The 21,608-nt window shown below is 42.8% G+C and overlaps 1 protein-coding gene across 1 annotated transcript in view; it reads right to left on the bottom strand.

Moving 5' to 3' along the window:
- Positions 1-3,382: 3,382 nt before the first annotated feature.
- ankrd28b (ankyrin repeat domain 28b) overlaps positions 3,383-21,608 on the bottom strand; it is a gene marked incomplete at its 3' end in the record, with an annotated part of 62,030 nt that continues 43,804 nt past the window's right edge. Inside the window, exons 25-28 of the mRNA XM_080540628.1 lie at positions 20,752-20,834; positions 20,487-20,569; positions 13,528-13,619; positions 3,383-3,666 (exon numbers count right to left, since the gene is read on the bottom strand). Of these exons, the coding sequence (XP_080396754.1) occupies positions 3,383-3,666; positions 13,528-13,619; positions 20,487-20,569; positions 20,752-20,834 (542 nt within the window). The remainder of the gene's footprint in view (positions 3,667-13,527; positions 13,620-20,486; positions 20,570-20,751; positions 20,835-21,608) is intronic.

Here is a 21,608-nt window from a genome sequence, read left to right as displayed (position 1 = left end):
CGCTTACAGACAGCATCTCATCAAGTAAGAAAATCCATATCCTCTAGTGTTGAATGTGTGAACCTGAAATTATGAAATGCCTGTAAATAATTTCATTAATTCACCAAGCCAAACTACATGTAATGTGTGCTGTTTTAGTTACTAAGCCAATAACACTGTCATTAAATTAACTGCTAATTTTTGGGGTAAAACTAGAATGGAGGACAAACCGCAGTCCAGGAACAAGACAAATGTGCCCGGGGTCAGAACAACTTCTACAGGTAAGCTGTGTTGACAGATGCAACCTTTACACATTTGCTAGTTTACTCAGAATTGTGTGGATTTTCAATTTATTTCTTGCATCGTTGTCAAATGTTTACGGGCAGTGTGCACCAATATGCCAAATGTGCTGGTATTGTATGTTTTAAACCTAATGTTTTTCAAAGAAACCAGACGAGGATTGACATCTGAATTTAAGCCGTAGGTATTTTTATTTTTCAGCTCAGTGAAGCAGGGTGACAGGAAGAAACCTGTGTACTCGGATTCTGGAGAGACTATCTTCTTGACACAGAAGGTTTATTTTAATTATCTCATCATAAACACACTCCCTACCCTGCAGAAGACCTGAACAGTCCCCAGATCTTTTAATTATGTCATCTTGATATCATCTTCTATTGCTGGCAGTTCCATTGAAATATTATATTTTACAACTAAACTAAATCTACTTTTTTCAGAGAAACAAACAGGAATCTTCCTCCAGGACATCCTCATGTTCGCCACAGGACTCGACGCACTGCCTCCCTCTGGGATCCAGCCACCACCCAAACTGCTTTTTCTGCGGACATCACGCTTCCCAATGAGCAGAACCTGCGCCAACACAATAGAGATACCGATGGCCATGAATTACAATGAGTTTCAGAACAACATGGACTTTGGGATACAAAATTCCCCAGGGTTTGGACTACAGTAAACTAAACTGGCTTAACTAGATTTCAGTAGGTAAAGGGTTAACTTTGTTCTTTGAAATGTGTACTCACATATCATGACATATCAGCCATGTTCTTCAGTCTGATATAGTTCTGTACACCAGACTGCCAGGTCAAGGCCTGCATCAGACCAAGCCTTCTCTGCAGGTTCTCAAAGTGTCCCTGGAGATGCTGATCTCCACATGGACTGTAGGTAGACTCCGAAACAAACTGGCCCAGTTCGTGTGGTGGGACTTTGAACCCACAGTCAGTTCCGCCAAACCTGTGGGTAACAGTTAACTGGCACACTAACTGTACTGTTTTCATTAAAACATTTTGTTATAAATGTATCATTGTATCAAATAATCATTTTTTAGAGAAAAGTATTTCAATTGAAAGCTACTCAACAGGCAACTACAGTTGTTAACCAACCACTAAAAGGAAAATCTAAAGGAAAATCCAGGATTATTAAGTCTTGCAAGAGTTGTCAAAATAAGGCTGGATTTCTTTTTTATCGTTTAAAGTCTAGATTGTTAAGCGACATTGATGGAACACCCCCCAGACAAGTCTTAAAAAGGAAACTGCATCGTTCCTAGGAGAAATTCAAAGAGAAATGTGACCTTTAAGGCAATGTGGCATTCTGAGTAAATTAAAACAGACAGTAATGTCAGGATATGTCTAAAGCTTAGGTCATTAAACGGCATGGCAGTAATGACATAACAACATTTGTACATTCAGCAGAACATGTTGCCAGGGAGACTGAAGAACTTGGAGCATTTTCATTTTGATAAAAGAGAAAAAACATAAGACCCATTTGTGCCTCCTGGCCAGAGATGAAGTATTTCAGAGTGCGACCGGCTCCTCAGTAATAAAGGTATTTGGCAGTAGCCAAGATTAATTTAATCTAACTAAAAAGAAAAGAAGAAAATATTCCTTGTTATTGCTTTAGCTTTGATGCATTCGTGACGTCACCATATCCCAATTCAAGTTCAAACTGCAGAACGTATAAACAACAAATGACTCGTAGTTCATTATTAAATAACATAACTAATTTATTTATTTTATTACTCATAAAATATACAGCAATCTCAGGTACTGAAAGAATTCATGGGAGAATCGAATTCACAGTCACTATTTCATATGTACATGCTAGTGTCATCCTCTCATATGTACATGCTAGTGTCATCCTCTCTGGAGAAGAAGACAGAAACAAGTGAACCCTCTGTTCCATTTTGATGAAGCCAGCAAATGTAATTGTACATATTTCCAGTTAAAATGATTTTCAAAAAGACAAAAACTGAGTTCTGAACAAGCAATTACATAAAGGATTGAGTGGTTTCATTTTTTTGAAGTTAAAGCAAGCAAAACCTGTCAAAATACATTGATTAATATAAGACCAAGACAAAAAAAATATTATATATTTTTTTCAACAGAAGAAAATCAAATGCTGTCCTACCATTGGTTTACAGTGTTTCTCCGTTCAAAGCAAGGCATGCTCAGCTCCATACGCCTCAGTATCGTCTCAGTGCTTCTCACAAACGTTGTAGTACTTGGTGTGCATCATTGTCTTCCTCACACAGCTGCCCCTAAACTCCCACCTCCCCTCAGTAACTAATGAAGGCACAAAATGATGAGGATGTCATAAATAGAACAGAAGAAAGAATACATGAATAATTTACTTCTAAAAAGACTAAACAGCAATGGACATTTTAATTACACAAAAGCTATATTTGTCAACTTAAAAGTCCTGCTGCTCACATACTCAAAAACCCCATGTCAGCAAATACTATGATTTGGGGGTAAGGAGTTTAAGACATGAATGAGTTTATTAAAATTTGGTTCATAAAAAATAAATGATTGCTTCCCCCCCAAACATCAAATACAGACCTTCGAGGCTTAGTGCGATCTGACCATCTTAGTGTGCGAAAAACATCAGTCTTGTGAAACTCCTCATGAAAAGGTTAGATGAATGAAACCTGGCTCCTTTTCCCCCCAAAATTATCCCAAAAACGCTCAAGCCCATTTATTCAGTCAAAACAGGTTCAAATACTTCCACATCTTTTTGGTCCCTGTCTGTTTTGCTCTCAGTGAATTGCTACTATCTCTCTACTACAGGTTATTGCCGTCTAAGCTGGCTGTTCTTCCACCTATACGCCCCGGAACAGACTCTAGTTGAGGACCTTGTGGGGTCGGTGAAGCAGCAGTTTCTCTGAAGTCCAGTATCTGCTGGAAGGACACCCTGGTGGTCTGTCTGTCTGTCTGTGTGTGTGTGGGACTCTTAAGGCTCCTTTGCGGGCTGTCTCGGCTCCTGCCCTCTCCTAAGCTGGCTGCTGTGATTTTTAAGACACGGTGTGTTGTGTGTGTGTGTGTGTTTGTAGCCTCCCCCGACGTTGCTGCTGCTATCCCCCCCCCTCCCCCCATCCCCCAGGGCCTGCCTCTCAGTACGTCTCAGAGTCAGAGTCGTTGAGCTCCTCGTCTTTGTAGAAGCCGTCGTGGCGGCCGATGTTGTTGAAGCTGCAGTAGGAGCTGTGCTCGCTGCGCAGCGCGGGCAGGCTGTCGAAGGTGATGCTCTTGGAGGGGCTGGTGGTGAAGTGGTTGATGGCGCTGAAGGCCAGGCTGGGCGCCGGGGCGCAGGGGGACACGGGCATCATGGTGGCCAGGATGAGGGCCAGGCAGTCGGCTACGTCTTTGTTGGGGGCGCAGGCCAAGGCCGGGGTGTAGCCTGGGGGGACAGCAGCAGGTTCATAATAATAATAATAATAATAATAATAATAATAATATAATAATACATTAGACTTATATAGCGCTTTATAGACACTCAAAGACGCTTTACTGAAAAATAAGTAGTAATAATAAAAAGAAACAAAAGGTAAATAGAAGACTAGTTAAGGTAGTGCTGGGGACACATGGGAAGGGGAGGGGGAGAGGGTTAACTGGTGAAGGCGAGCTTGAAGAGGTGGGTTTGGAGGGCCTGTTTAAATGTTGGGAGGGTGTTGGCCTGTCTGATGTGATTGGGGAGGGCGTTCCAGAGGGACGGGGCTGCGGCTGAAAAGGCCCTATCACCCCAGGTCCGGAGCTTGGTCCTGGTGGTCTGGAGGGTGGTTTGGTCGTCAGACCCGAGGCAACGGAATTCGTTTGCCGGGTTTGTTTGCGCGACAGCTGCTTATCGGTGTGCAGGAAGAACAACGGACGGCGCAGGCGCCAGACCAGACTAGATGATCGTGGAGTGAAGATATTATTAAAGCGTACGCGCTGATCGACAGACAGGTGGACAGGCGTGTGTGCTTTAATAATGTCTTCACTCCACGGTCGTCTAGTCTGGTCTGGCTCCTGCGCCGCCCGTTGTTCTTCCTGCACACCGATACACAGATCCAGGATCTGCAGAGTCGTCGCTGTATCGCAAACATATGGTGAATTCTTTACTTGCCCCGGGCGAAAAAAAGTGAAAAGTGAAAAGTGAATGAGGAACCCTGAAGTGTACTCAGTAGACAGGGACTCATGGTGGGACAGTACTCAGGGATTAAAGCAAAAAAAAATCTCCTGACTGAAAAAAACATTCAGGCCAAATCGGGGCCGGTGGCTTTCCGTGCGCAAAGCGCGCGTGCGATTTTCCGTTCTACGTTCTAATGCTTTGACTTTTCTTTCGAAAAATGTGAATACATTTCCGCGTTGTCGAAAATCAACGACACATCGCTAGTCAACTAACACGGCTTGTTTTGTGAGCCTGCTAACAATGTAAAGTAGTCTTCTAGTTAACTAGGTAACAATGTAAAGTAGTGTTCTAGTTAACTAGGTAGCAGTCCAATCCATTTCGCTGCAGTATTTTGGCTTGACTAGCGAGTTTGTGTTGTGATTCTCAACAACGTTGAAACGTAGTTTCACCCTTTTCCATAGTTTTGAATAATAAATGTGTGGACTGACGATGTAGCGCAGCCTAACGTATTCAAATAATTATTTAACAAAGTTTTATTCTGATAATTATTCCCCCTCCTCCCAGACTTACAAGGTCACACTATTATTGGATTGGTTGTTTGCGTGCCGGGTGAAGTTAGCTAAACATTTAACCTTCTAGCTAGCAAGAGAAACATAATGTCACTCTCCAAAGGTCTAAAGAGGAAAGTTGACGGTGAAAACAGGGCATTTAAAGAGGAATGGACAGCGAACTATGCGTTCATCCTACCTGGTTTCATCAATGCAAAGCCGTTGTGAGACTCACATTTTACGTGCTCACAATGTTCCCTTTCTATACATGCGAGTCGTCCTTTTCGTCAATGAATGTGATAAAGACGCACTAGAGGAATCGATTGGTGCATAAAAACCTTGAGAACTGCCGGATTAAAGTGACGTCCATAATAATAATAAATCATAATAATACATTAGATTTATAGCGCTTTTCTAGACACTCAAAGACGTCCATATCACCAGATAGCCAACAAATAGTGACCGATGGGAGATGCCAGTTTTCTCGTTAAGTGAGATTTAAATAGCCTAATATTATTTTTTCTATTGGCTCATTGTAATTATTAGTAATTATTATCCCTAGTAATGTAGCGTGTTTGCTCTGTCGTTTCAGGAGCATATAGGCTAAGCGGATTCAGCTTCTTTTTTTTTTTTTTTCGCCGATTTTGTTGTCAATGTTTTTCATAAAATTAAACTGCATTTGCTTTGTTACTGTTCACATGTGTGGTGCAGTCACATTCACATAGCCTATAAGTAAACATTAAGTTTGAATGATTTACTGAGCTGGCGTTACTTTTTTCAAACCACACACCGCATGTCGGCTATTTCAGCACCACGCGCCATGTCCACCTACTTATCACTATGAGGGGTTCAGCGTCAGTGCATCCCGCTCTGTTACTGTCGCATAGTTGTAGCCAATAAAGGCCTATATGTAGGCTATATAGGGCTTTATATACCTAATACTAGGGGTGTAACGATACATCGATTCACATCGATGCATCGATTCATTGACTAACGATCTGATTACATCGACGCAATGTAAAAACATCGATCTATATCGTCATCTTATGCGCGCAGAGAGAGAGAGAGACTTGAAAAAGATACGAATGTTTTTCTTTTTTGATGAGAGACAGTAAGTCTATCCCTTTTAATATATATTTTGGAACATCTCTCTGAACCAGGGAAGTGAACATACTCGCGTTCGCAATGAGTTCGCATTCACCGTGTGTGACTGTCTACTCTGGCTCGGCTCCACTTCTCGGCTCCTCCTCCTCTCGCGTTCGGCAATCTCCGGTAATCTTCGGAAATGTTCGGCTTGTGTGAGTGCGTCTAATGAGAGTGCGTCTAACGGGAGTCTAATGGGCGAATACATTGACCGTTTTGGACACCAAAGATATTTTTTTACATCTACTCTTCGAGGCGAATCCAGTCAGACCAATATCAGACCTGCTGGACGTGTGTGACACGTGTGTGGACGTGTGTGTGTGTGACTGGATGTCTCTCTGAACCTGTGTGTGTGTGTGTGTGTGTGTGTGTGTGTATGTTAATGAGCTGTATGTTAATTACCACTTATTACAATTGATAATTGTGTTAGATTGGCATATGATATCGCGTCATATCGATCATATCGTCATATCGATCTTGAATCGAATCGAATCGAAATCGTATCGTGACTGACATTGTGATATCGTCAAACATTGTATCGTCATACAAACAAATCGATATAATATCGTATCGTGATGAAGCTGGTGATTTACACCCCTACCTAATACCTAGGGGTGTAAATCACCAGCTTCATCACGATACGATATTATATCGATTTGTTTGTATGACGATACAATGTTTGACGATTTCACAATGTCAGTCACGATACGATTTCGATTCGATTCAAGATCAATATGACGATATGATCGATATGACGCGATATCATATGCCAATCTAACACAATTATCAATTGTAATAAGTGGTAATTAACATACAGCTCATTAACATACACACACAGACACACACACACACACACACACACACACACACACACACACACACACACACACAGGTTCAGACAGTGGAGCCCCTAGACTTTTGGGGGCCCTAAGCAAACAACATTATGGAGGCCCCTGGTAAGGGTCTTAGGCGGGTGACGATGTGGACATTTTAAAATGTATTTATTTCCCTGACACTAAAATATAATACGGTTTTACGAAGTTCGCGCATATGCGCGCGCTCGTGTGTGTGTAAGTAAAAAAAACAGTCTGAAAGACTAGCGTCTCTTTTACAAAGGAGCCCTGGCCAAGACAGCCACAATACAACAATTACATTTGACATAATAAAAGCACATAAAAACATGCAAAGCACATTACATAAAAACAGTAAAAACAGTACATGACCACAGGTACAGTAGCACACCTAGTACACATTGCGACATACTGGACCACAAGTAGCATACAAATTACATGCAACATGGAGCATGTAAATGATGCATGTAAATGCATGTAAATGATGGATCTTATCATGAATCATTTTTAAAGGCTTTAATATAGGCTACATGATGTATTAACTATTTATATTTTGTACCCAGATGTCAAATAAATACGTAACAAATGAATAGTTAACTTTAAAAAAAAAACTGCCCCGCTGAACCAATGAGAAGGACGGGGGGGCGGTGCTTCCCATCGGTCCGGCCTATCAGTGTCCTAGATTTGCCGCTCGCTCCGGGCGGCACATAGAATCCGTTCTATGGATAAAGGTCTCCAGACGTTTGGAGCGAGAGCAAAGCGGAAGTGGAAACGGCTGGCACCGCGAGACTAGCCAGCTATCAATAAACTACAATTCATCAGAGCAATTGCGCGTCATCTCCCTGTCATCAGAATGATCACGCCCCTTTTTGGGTGATAGAAGGGGAGAAGTTTGACTGGCGGTCAATGGGAATTTCTGGTCTTCGCTACTTTAATCCGATAAAATAAGAAAACCGTAGTGCTTTTTAGATATTAGGAGCCCAAATCCGATGGCCAGTTAGGCAAACTATATTATAGTGTCGTTGCCGATCAATGATCGACGTCGCTATATAGAGAAAATAATGAAATAGGGGTTGATTCATCAGAGCAGTCATACGTCATCTCCCTGTCATCAGGGATTTGTAGTTCTTCATTTGATTTGCCGTGTAAATCCCCAGACTGCCCAAATCCGATTGCCAGTCAGGCAAACAATTATATAGTGTCGTTGCCGATCAATGATCGACGTCGTTATATGGAGAACATTTATGAAATAGGCAATGAATGTGTGTCCTTTCAGTCTGCCTCCATGAACCACCCGACCCAAAGGCCTGAGGTGTTGTAGGAGGTATGAATATGATTTAGGGGGTATTTAGTATAACAGGCTAATGGGTTTATTGTGAGTTTACTTTGATTGTTTGTTTATTGCCTAGATCACCGTATTGAGAAGTCATATGGTTATGGGGGGTGATATTGCAAGGTAATTTAAGCACCTGCGCACCTTGCATGGTGGTAGTGGAGAGAGAGGGGAGCGATGTATTTTTGTTGACCGCATTATACGCATATTCTATACGCATTGTTTGTTATTTTTCTGGTTTTGATCGCTTATGGATTATTTTTGTACGTCGCCAAGTTTGACTGTTCTATTCAATAAATGTCCAATGTGACAATTGCCCTCCTCCACCGGCCCTAGTTTTGGATCTAGCTTGCTGTTCATTATTTTCATGATAAAACGTCATAACATCTTCATATACACCATACAGTAGACACTGAACAGTAGACATAAGACATGTTCATAAATGTTTATCTTATATGTGTATATGTTTGTGAATATGTGAATATGTTTTCTGTTTTTTTGCACCTTCGGAAGAGCCACTACAATTTCATTGTATAGGCAACTGTACAACGACAATAAAGTCTATTCTATTCTATTCTACACAGGATAAATACTGATTAACAGTAGGCTACTTTGGCAAATGCCCATTGAACAGATTTATTTATTATCCTATCTTAAGAAAACTAATGTAACACTCTCATCTGGAAAAACAAAATGTGGAAAAAAAAATATAAAAAAAAAAAATTTGGGGGAAAACTTTTTGGAGGCCCTTTTTGTTTGGTGGCCCCAAGCAATTGCCTTGGTTGCCTCTATGGACGGGGCGCCTCTGGGTTCAGAGAGACATCCAGTCACACACGCACACACACACACACACACACACACACACACACGTCCACACACGTGTCACACACGTCCAGCAGGTCTGATATTGGTCTGACTGGATTCGCCTCGAAGAGTAGATGTTAAAAAATATCTTTGGTGTCCAAAACGGTCAATGTATTCTCCCATTAGACTCCCGTTAGACGCACTCTCATTAGACGCACTCACACAAGCCGAACATTTCCGAAGATCACCGGAGATTGCCGAACGCGAGAGGAGGAGGAGCCGAGAAGTGGAGCCGAGCCAGTGGACAGACAGTCACACACGGTGAATGCGAGTCACAGTCACACATTGCGAACGCGAGTATGTTAACGTCCCTGGTTCAGAGAGATGTTCCAAAATATATATTAAAAGGGATAGACTTACTGTCTCTCATCAAAAATGAAAAACATTAGTATCTTTTTCAAGTCTCTCTCTCTCTGCGCGCATAAGATGACGATATAGATCGATATTTTTACATTGCGTCGATGTAATCAGATCGTTAGTCAATGAATCGATGTATCGTTACACCCCTACTAATACCAACATCAAAATAGATTGTATGCCTCTACAAATCATATTACACCAGGTAAAATCAGTCACAACTTGGAATAAATCCGTCGCAACTTGGAATAAATTGACGGAAATCCGTCGTAGCGACGGAGAACTTTAATCCCTGAGTACTGGGATAGAACCCTGAAGTGTACTCAGTAGACAGGGACTCATGGTGGGACAGTACTGGGATAGAACCCTGAAGTGTACTCAGTAGACAGGGACTCATGGTGGGACAGTACTGGGATAGAACCCTGAAGTGTACTCAGTAGACAGTAGGGGTGTAAATCACCAGCTTCATCACGATACGATATTATATCGATTTGTTTGTATGACGATACAATGTTTGACGATATCACAATGTCAGTCACGATACGATTTCGATTCGATTCGATTCAAGATCGATATGACGATATGATCGATATGACGCGATATCATGTTGTGTGTGTCTGTTTGTGTGTATAAGTTGTATCCCCTCCCCGACCCTACCATGCCCCCCCAAAAAACACACGTTAGCTGCTTTAGCTTAACTTCTGTTAGCATGCAGTGTTGTGAATATGTGTGTCTGTGCGGCTAGTTGGCCTGTAGCAGCCCAGTGGACGTGGAGGTAGATGTGTGTCCCTGTGGTGGGCTGTGAGGAACACACGGTGCTTGTTGTTTGTTTTATTCGCAAAGTTATTGTAGCTAACGTTAGCTAACTAAGCTAGGCAGGCTAGCGCAACGTGGGTTTGGAAGGACAGCTCAGAGGAGAGGAGAGGTGGGGTTTGGGAGTCCGCGTTTGACTGGCTGACAGCGTCAGTAACATGTGGGCTGCGTTCGTCAACTCGCTCTGAGAGCGCCGGAGCACAACACTGGGTTCAACGTCAAGTCATTTGATTGGACAATGGCGTTCCGCGAGTGCTGATCAGATTTCCAGAGCGTGTTTGACGAACGCAGCCAGCGTCAGTCAACATGTTGAGTTTTCCCAACCGAGCAGAGAGTGTCTGCTAGTCGCGTGCTGCACGGAAATTGTGACAGTCACGCAGAATGTGCCATTTCAAAATAAAGGTGTATCTTTAAGATGACGATATAGACAGGGGTGCACATAACTGGTGCGCCAGTGCGCATGCGTCGCCAAAATGCATGCTGCGCGGAAGATCAGCGGCATGAACGCGCTCTTGCGCACCAACAGCTGGAAGCGCTGGGAGAGGAATTTACTTCCTCAAAATCCAACTGCTGACTGCTGACTGCTGCATCACTGCAAGCCCCGTAACGCCATCACAACGACCACGGCGACTCCCCTCACGAAAACATTCGGAAAGTATCGTAACTTGTACTTTCATTCCGCGTATCGCGTATCGCACGGTTATCACGGTTATCACGCCGACACGTGAAAATTCAGTCCCAAACGACTCGTCGCTAAAAGGAAAAACAACACCAAGGGACTTCACGTTTCTTTTCTCTGAAGCTTTCAAACGTTCAGACGTTTGTTTTACAGCTTCATTATCGCACCTAGACCCCTGACCCAGGGAATATGGTTGGGAATTCTATTAGAAGAAAAAAAAATGACTTTGTTGCACAATCAAAATAATGAGCTATTTAAAGTGATAGCCTACAACATCCTCTACCATGGTTGAAATTGAGGACAGTGATAACTTACAGCAGTCAAGAGAGCAGTGATGATGATTAAGCTTGTAGCATAAATAAATGCTTAGGCTGTAACTTTTTGTTGAAAAGTTGATTTCAGTGTTTACAGAACAGAGCAGTGCTTAAAGAGATGTCAGTTGATTTCATTGTGTTTAAAGAACAGACATTCAGTTAGTGCTTAAAGAGATGTCAGTTGATTTCATTGTGTTTAAAGGAGTCTGACAGACTTTCATGCTTAAAGAGCAGTCATTTGATTTTGCATTTGTTTCTTTTGTTTTGCACACAATCATTTGTTCGTTCATCTTTATTTATGAATAAATGTTGTTTTGCTAATATACGTTATCCATGTATCCCTTTTTTATCCATCCTGTGGGACGGGTCGTGACTCGCGAGCTCGGGGAGCACCAAACAGCATCCCTAGGTGCTCCTCTGAGCACTGGCCCCAAAAAGTTATGTGCACCCCTGGATATAGATCGATGTTTTTACATTGCGTCGATGTAATCAGATCGTTAGTCAATGAATTGATGTATCGATGTGAATCGATGTATCGTTACACCCCTAGTAGACAGGGACTCATGGTGGGACAGTACTGGGATATGAACCCTGAAGTGTACTCAGTAGACAGGGACTCATGGTGGGACAGTACTGGGATATGAACCCTGAAGTGTACTCAGTAGTAAGGCTGCCACGATTAGTCGACTAGTCACGACGACGTCGACTACCAAAATCGTCGCCGACATATTTGGTAATCGCCGTAGTCGCATGTTTTTTTTTAGCTGAAATAAGCGTTTATTTTTTATTTTTTAGCCTAGCACCAGGGGAGCCCCCCCTCCCAAATTTCGTTGTTTGGTACCTGTACTATATCAATGACAATAAAGACCATTCATTTCATTCGAAAAGCATTCGTTTTTCTTCCCTGAAGCTGCCACTGGCTAGCGTCTCCCAGTGTCTTTGATGTACATGCGCAGTGTCGGTCATCCGGGGCACACGTGACTTCCCCGGAAAAACAAACAGAGAAATGTCTTCCTGTCCTCGTACCTCTAAAGTGTGGGAGCATTTCAACCACAACGTTGAAAAAAAGAATGTAAAATGTAAAATTTGCAAAGCTGAACTCGCTTATCATGGCAGCACGTCTATGATGCGCGAGCATCTAAAAAGGAAGCACGTTGTGGCAGATGACGAGGAAGACGATGGCTCGTCTCGGTAAGCTAGTTAGCTTGTTATTGGCTAACGATATCGTTACGTTAAAAGCCTTCTTACATTATTTTACGTTGTCATCAAAGCGATACTTATCAAATAGCTAAAAATGTTGTCTTAACGTTACAGTGCTAAGAAGGCGCGTTCTACTATGAGATGAGTGAAGCAAAGCAAAACTTTTGTACTCTGTACAAGTATTTACTTTTGTTTTTGTATTCTTTTGGTTGCCTAGTGCCTAGCCTACCTCATTTTACTCAGCAGTTTGCACCCTCTACTACTCTTTACATTACATTACATGCAAGTGATGCCAGAAATAAATCTGCAAAGTTCATTAAAATATCTATTTTTGAGTGAACAATCATTTTAATTGTCTTTATTTTTAGTTAGCACATGCCTACAACAACAACTAACAACTTCAAGCTACATTTAGAAGCTGATTTAGAAGATGATAGCTAAATAAGAGCGATTGAGTAATTGTGCGATAAGCTGTAATTTATGATCCGATTAGTCGACTAATCGTTAAAATAATCGGTGACTAGTCGACTATGAAAATAATCGTTTGTGGCAGCCCTACTCAGTAGACAGGGACTCATGGTGGGACAGTACTGGGATAGAACCCTGAAGTGTACTCAGTAGACAGGGACTCATGGTGGGACAGTACTGGGATAGAACCCTGAAGTGTACTCAGTAGACAGGGACTCATGGTGGGACAGTACTGGGATATGCTTGTGTCAGCATCACTGTTTAGAACCACGGCTTTTAGTGATGCGGCTGACATTCCATTTACATTTTTGGGCATTTAGCAGACGACCTTTATCCAAAGCGACTTACAACAAATACATTTGTCTAAGTAAGTGAATCATCTATCCACCAGTCATCTCAAGAAAAGCAAATCTCTGCTCAGGGGCAGTCATAATGCTAGAAGACGGATCTTTGTTGTTGTTAATATACGGCAGAGAAAGCTTCCCCCAGAGTGGACAGGTGCAATGTGCTGGTAATAAGCACTGTAAGAAATAATTAAAACCTGCCAATGAACTCATTATTGGGTCATCAAGGATCTTACCGTTCTCATCCACTGCCAGGACGCTAGCACCCTTCGCTAGCAGCTCCTGTACGACCACGGTCAGGCCGTTCCGGGCTGCTACGTGCAGGGGCCTGAGGGGAACATGGATATGTGTTAGTTAGATCATATGTAACATGGATATGTGTTAGATCAGCTGGAGACTGAAGCAACACTGTAGGATTGTTTCTTCACAAAAGGCAAACATCTGAGACCAGCTGCAAGTGCTGCTTCTTCCTGTAAAGAAGCTCAAGATGGTGGAGCTAGGGAGTACCTCATCAGACAACACACCCACACACTACAGACTGATACACACTACAGACTGACACACACTACAGACTGATACACACTACAGACTGACACACACTACAGACTGACACACACTACAGACTGATACACACTACAGACTGACACACACTACAGACTGATACACACTACAGACTGATACACACTACCAGACTGATACACACTACAGACTGACACACACTACAGACTGATACACACTACAGACTGACACACACTACAGACTGATACACACTACAGACTGACACACACTACAGACTGACACACACTACAGACTGATGATACACACTACCACACTGATACACACTACAGACTGATACACACTACAGACTGACACACACTACAGACTGATACACACTACAGACTGACATACACTACCAGACTGATACACACTACAGACTGACACACACTACAGACTGACACACACTACAGACTGACACACACTACAGACTGATACACACTACAGACTGATACACACTACAGACTGATACACACTACAGACTGACACACACTACAGACTGATACACACTACAGACTGACACACACTACAGACTGATACACACTACAGACTGATACACACTACAGACTGATACACACTACAGACTGATACACACTACAGACTGACACACACTACAGACTGATACACACTACAGACTGACACACACTACCAGACTGATACACTACAGACTGACACACACTACAGACTGACACACACTACAGACTGATACACACTACAGACTGATACACACTACAGACTGATACACACTACAGACTGACACACACTACCAGACTGATACAGTGAGGGACATGGACATCTTTTAGGAGACTGCTACAAGTTAAAACAAAAATCAGCATCTCTACGTGTGTGGCAGCCATTCCATCCCAGTGTGTTGGATTCCAACACAGACACACCTCATACAACACACACACACACCTCATACAACACACACACAGACACACCCCTCATACAACACACACACACCTCATACAAGACACACACACTTCATACAACACACACACACACACCTCATACAACACACACACTTTACATACAACACACACACACACACACTACATACAACACAGACACACACCTCATACAACACACACACACCTCATACAACACACACGCCTCATACAACACACACACCTCATACAACACACACACACGCCTCATACAACACACACACCTCATACAACACACACACCTCATACAACACACACACCTCATACAACACACACACACCTCATACAACACACACACCTCATACAACACACACACACACACCTCATACAACACACCTCATACAACACACCTCATACAACACACACACACACACACCTCATACAACACACACACCTCATACAACACACACACACCTCATACAACACACACACACCTCATACAACACACACACACCTCATACAACACAGACACACCTCATACAACACACACACCTCATACAACACACACACCTCATACAACACACACACACCTCATACAACACACACACCTCATACAACACACACACCTCATACAACACACACACACCTCATACAACACACACACACCTCATACAACACACACACCTCATACAACACACACACACCTCATACAACACACACACACACACACACACCTCATACAACACACACACCTCATACAACACACACACCTCATACAACACACACACCTCATACAACACACACACACACACCTCATACAACACACCTCATACAACACACCTCATACAACACACACACACACACACACCTCATACAACACACACACCTCATACAACACACACACACCTCATACAACACACACACACCTCATACAACACACACACACCTCATACAACACAGACACACCTCATACAACACACACACCTCATACAACACACACACCTCATACAACACACACACACCTCATACAACACACACACCTCATACAACACACACACCTCATACAACACACACACACCTCATACAACACACACACACCTCATACAACACACACCTCATACAACACACACACACCTCATACAACACACACACACACACACACCTCATACAACACACACACCTCATACAACACACACACCTCATACAACACACTAGGGCTGCAACAACGAATCGATTAAATCGATAATAATCGATAACGAAATTCGTTGGCGACGAATGCCATTATCGATTCGTCGTTTTTGTTTTTGTTTTTTTACTTTTTTTTCTTTTTTTTCGGGTTTTGTTTCCATAACAAACCTACTTCCTGTTGACGCACGCCACGCTGTCTTGCGGCCGGTGTAGGCATCGCGAATCATAGCGAATCATAGCGCTACCTATGGCCGGAAAGGGTAGAACCTATGACTGTCCTATGACTGTCTGCTGTCAGGACATGCTAGTGAGTTAGCTAGCAGGGTTAGCTCGCTGCTGCCGCTAGCTGACTGTCACTACGCTGCTCGTCCAGCTGTAGTCTGCGTAGCTGTGCTGAGAACCAGAGCACTAACTATGTTTCTATAGAGGGTTACACTAACTATGTTTCTATAGAGGAGGGTTACAGCTAACTTCCTATTGTTTTATTATATAAGTCCTGCTGGGCTCAGCCCTTCCATGGTCTCCTGCTCTCCATGCAAATGCAGAGTGAGGCACTGACTGTCGCCTAGCCTATTGTATGGAGTGAGAGGACACATTGCATTGTTTTGGAGCATATCTGTTATATAAAAACATTAGTGTCTTGTCTGTAGCCTATATTGCACTTTGGGTTACTGACCTTTACATTAAGCAAAGTTATTACCTAAAACAATGCATGTATTGAGCTAGAGTTCAACTACTTTATTGAAACAATCTACCGCCATAGTCCATGGCCTGTTGTTAAACCTATTTGATGTAGCAAAGCCTTTTTTATTTATATTATTTTTTATTAATACTTATTCATTTTGCACATGTATATGTATAGGCCTGGCTGATTTAGAAAACATAAAATACAATTTGCAAAAAAAAAAAAAAAAAAAAAAAAAAAACGTTTTAAAAAAATCTTTCCCCCCCGCTTTTTGTGTATCCGATTTATCGATTAATCGATAAGATAATCGTCAGATTAATCGATTATCAAAATAATCGTTTGTTGCTGCCCTACAACACACACACACCTCATACAACACACACACATCTCAACAACACACACACACCTCATACAACACAGACACCTCACTTACTGAGTGAGGCACTGATTATGTCATCACCTGAACCCAATCTTATGTCAATTGTGTTTTCCCTGGCAGAGGGACACAGAGAGCGTCAGGTTGCTTCCATCCTTCAAATGTCAAAGACGACGGTTCATAAGAACAAGGTCAAGCAGCAGACATTGGGGACAACTAAGCTACAGACCGGCAGAGGGTGAAAACCACTTTCCACTGACCAGGATGACCGCCAACTAAACAACCGTAAGTTGACATCAAGTGACCTACAAAAGAGTGGCAAACGGCAGCTTTGATGAAGTGCACATGGAGGGCAGTTGGAAACAGGGTCCTAGGGGCAGGGCTGAAGTCGTGCAAAGCTAGAAAAAAGCCTTTCATCAAAGAGAAGCAAAGAGCCAGGCTGAGGTTTGGGGCGGCTGTGGCGCAGGAGGTAGAGCAGGACGTAGAGCAGGAGGTAGAGCCAGGAGGTAGAGCAGGAGGTAGAGCCGTCTGATCTCAAGATCAGCGGTTTGAACCCCGGCTGGCCACATGTCGAGGTGTCCTTGGGCAAGACACTGAACCCCAAATTGCTCCCAATAAGCGGGCATAGTAGCTTGCCGCCATTGGTGTATGAATGTGTGTGTGAATGGGAGAATGAGAGAGGCCATTGTAAAGCGCTTTGGAATAAGGCGCAGTTCATTTAAGTTTGCAAAAGACCATGAGGATTGGACCGTAGAGGACTGTAATAAGATCATCTTCTCTGATGAGTCAAATTTTCAGCTTTGCCCAACACATGATCAACTAATGGTTAGACGGAGACCTGGAGAGGCCTACAAGCCACAGTGTCGAGCACCCACTTTGACATTTGGTGGAGGATCGGTGATGATCTGGGGGTGCTTCAGCAAGGCTGGAATTTGGCAGATTTGTCTTTGTGAAGGAGGTATGAATCAAGGTTGTCCTGGTTGTCTCCAAGGTTGTCTTGACCCTATTCCTACCACCTTTTTTAAGGACATTTTTGAATCTGTGTCTGATGACATACTAGGCATTGTAAATCACTCCCTACTTAAAGGGATATTTCCTGCGGCGCTAAAAACTGCCCTGGTTAGACCCACCCTGAAGAAAAGTAACCTAGATCCTTCTGATCCAAAAAACTGTAGACCAATATCCAATCTTACTTTTCTAAGCAAAATTTTAGAAAAGGCAGCGTATAGACAGCTTCATGAATTCTTAGTCCTAAATAATAGGTATGACCCACTTCAGTCAGGTTTCCGATCATACCACAGCACAGAAACCGCTTTGCTTAAAGTAACTAATGACCTTAGGATAAATGCACTCGAAAAAACTCTCGATTCTTGTACTCTTAGACTTAAGTGCAGCCTTTGATACGGTAGACCACTCCATACTTATTGAGAGACTTGAAAACTGGGTTGGCCTCTCAGGTCCGGTCTTAAACTGGTTCAGGACTTACCTGGCTGACCGTGACTACTTTGTAGCCCTTGGTGACCATAAGTCAAAAAATTATAGCACAACCTGTGGAGTTCCCCAGGGGTCCATTTTAGGACCGTTGCTTTTTAGCCTATACATGCTACCCCTCAGTTCTGTTATCAAGAAGCATAGCGTTAACTACCACAGCTATGCTGACGACACTCAGCTTTATATCTCAGTAACTCCCAACGACTACAAGATGATCGACCACCTGATAGACTGTATTGCCGATATTAATATTAATATTAATATATATATATATATAAGGTACAATCATTTCTCTCCCAGGCAGACACTGAAAAATTAATGCATGCGTTTGTTACTAGTAGGCTAGATTACTGTAATGCTCTCCTGACAGGTCTCCCCAAAAAAATGATAAATAGACTACAAATGGTTCAAAATGCTGCTGCTCGTGTCCTTACTAGGACCAAACGGAGAGCGCACATCACACCTGTCTTGAGATCACTACACTGGCTCCCTGTCAGTCATAGAATAGACTTCAAGATCCTTTTACTAGTTTATAAATCACTTCACTGTGATGCACCCAATTACATGGTGGACATGCTCATAAGATACACACCAGCTAGACCCTTACGGTCTAGTGGCACGGAACTTTTAATAGTGCCAGAGGCTAGGACAAAGAGATTTGGAGGATCAGCTTTTAGCATATATGCTCCTAGATTGTGGAACACCCTACCTGAGGGCCTGAGGTTGTCTAAAACTCAGGACATTTTTAAGCGTGACCTCAAAACCTACTTATTCAATGTCGCCTTTTGATACTAAGGGAGACATTGGACATTATAGAACTAGGATCACTAGGCCATTACACCATACTCGTGTTTTTGAGATTTGTATTGACAGGAAAATGGACCCGGGTGCTGATGAGGCACTGTCAGCTCCAAATAGCACCTAGAGCAGTACTGGAACCGGTACAAGAGTGTACCAGGACCACCATCAGGTTGTATTGCTGTCATCTTTACTGTCTCTATTGTGTTGTTGCATTATAACTGTGCTTAAGTTTCTCTTTTGGCAGGACCTGTGACCATACTGGATGCAGAACGATGCAAATACAACACAAAATGTATGGACAGTGTGTACGCCGATAATATGCAAGGAATTTTTCCTGGATACATGGTGTACAGGTTTTTGCCCTTGCTTGCTTGCTTTGTGCCGGTGGTCCTGGCCTCCCCTGGGGGACCGCTGGGTACTGGTAAGCAAACTGGCTAGTAGTCGCTCTATTGGTAGAGGGCTGCAAGGGAATTTTTTCCTGGCTACATAGTATACAGGTTTTTTACTTTTGCCTGCTCGCGGCTCTGTCAGTATTGATTGATTGATTGACTGATTGACTGAACATTTTCATTGTGTGAAGCGCATTGAGTTGCATCTTGTAAGAAATGCGCTATACAAATAAAATTTGATTTGATTTGATTTGATTTGGAAGAAAACTTGCTTCCTTCTGCTCTGACAATGTTCCCCAACTCTGAGGATTGGTTTTTCCTGCAGGACAATGCTCCATGCCACACAGCCAGGTCAACCAAGGTGTGGATGGAGGACCACCAGATCAAGACCCTGTCATGCCCAGCCCATCTCCAGACCTGAACCCCATGTGTGGAGTGGCATAACGTCACCCAACAGCAATGTGAAAGACCGGTGGAGAGCATGTCAAGACGCATGAAAGCTGTGATTATCAGGGTTATTCCACCAAATACTGATTTATGCCTTTCTTTGCATTATTCGAGGTCTGAAAACACTGCATTGTTTTAGTTATATTGACCAGTTGTCATTTCCTGCAAATAAATGCTCTAAAATAACAATACTTCTATTTGGAATTTGGGAGCAATGTTGTCAGTAGTTTCTAGAATCAAAACAAAAAGGGTTCATACTCAAAACACATACCTCAAACACATACCTCCAAATAGTACAAAAACAGAGAAACTCCTAATTCTGCAGTGGTGTCTCAGGTTTCTTCCAGAGCTGGACATGCAGTTCAGTCACACTTACGTTTGCAGAGCTGCATTAGTCGAGTTGATCAGGTTCCTGTCTGTAATCTTCTCCAAAATCAACAAGGCACTGGTTTCATGCCCCTTCAGAAATGAAAGTAATACACATCAGACAGATGCAAAAAAGAAAAGCGGTGTGAGCAGTATGTGTAAGTATATATATATATATATATATATGTGTATGTGTAAGTATATCCACTCTGTGACCAGGAGGGCTGAAGACAGCCTGCTCATGTGACCAGCGTGGTCAGACTGGAGCGACGCACCTTACTGCAGGCCAGGTGGAGGGCCGTGTTCTTCACTCCGTCCTGCAGCGTGAGGTCGGCTTTGGCGCTGCTCACCAACAGCTCTGCAGGGAGAGGAACACAACATGTCTCCATGTGCACAACATACACACACAACATACACACACACACAACATACACACACACATCATACACACACATCATACACACACACAACATACACACACAACATACACACACAACATACACACACAACATACACACACATCATACACAACATACACACACAACATACACACACACAACATACACACACACAACATACACACACAACATACACACACAACATACACACACACACACAACATACACACACACAACACACACACACACACACACAACATACACACACACAACACACACACAACACACACATCATACACACACACAACATACACACACACAACATACACACACACACAACACACACATCATACACACACACACACACAACACACACACACAACACACACACACCAGGGTTTCCGTTAACCGGTAATTACCGGTCTTTGTCCGGTAAAATTTGTTGAAGTCCGACAAATTGAAAACTCGTCGGACATTGGTGAAAATAATTCCCTCTAAGCACAATTTGAATACAATTCGTAGCGAATTGTATTCAAATTGGCTTCGGGCCACCATTTTCAGCTGAGCACCAAACACACACACACACACACTCATACACACACAACACTGCCCGAGAGAGAAGGACCCGCTAACACACACACACACACAACATACACACACAACATACACACACAACATACACACACATCATACACACACAACATACACACACAACATACACACACACACACACA

This window comes from Nansenia antarctica (assembly GCF_963989245.1).
Source record: "Nansenia antarctica genome assembly, chromosome: 10".
NCBI lineage: Eukaryota > Metazoa > Chordata > Actinopteri > Argentiniformes > Microstomatidae > Nansenia > Nansenia antarctica.
Note: the sequence above shows the minus strand (reverse complement) of the source record. Positions and strands in the feature narration are given on the sequence as shown.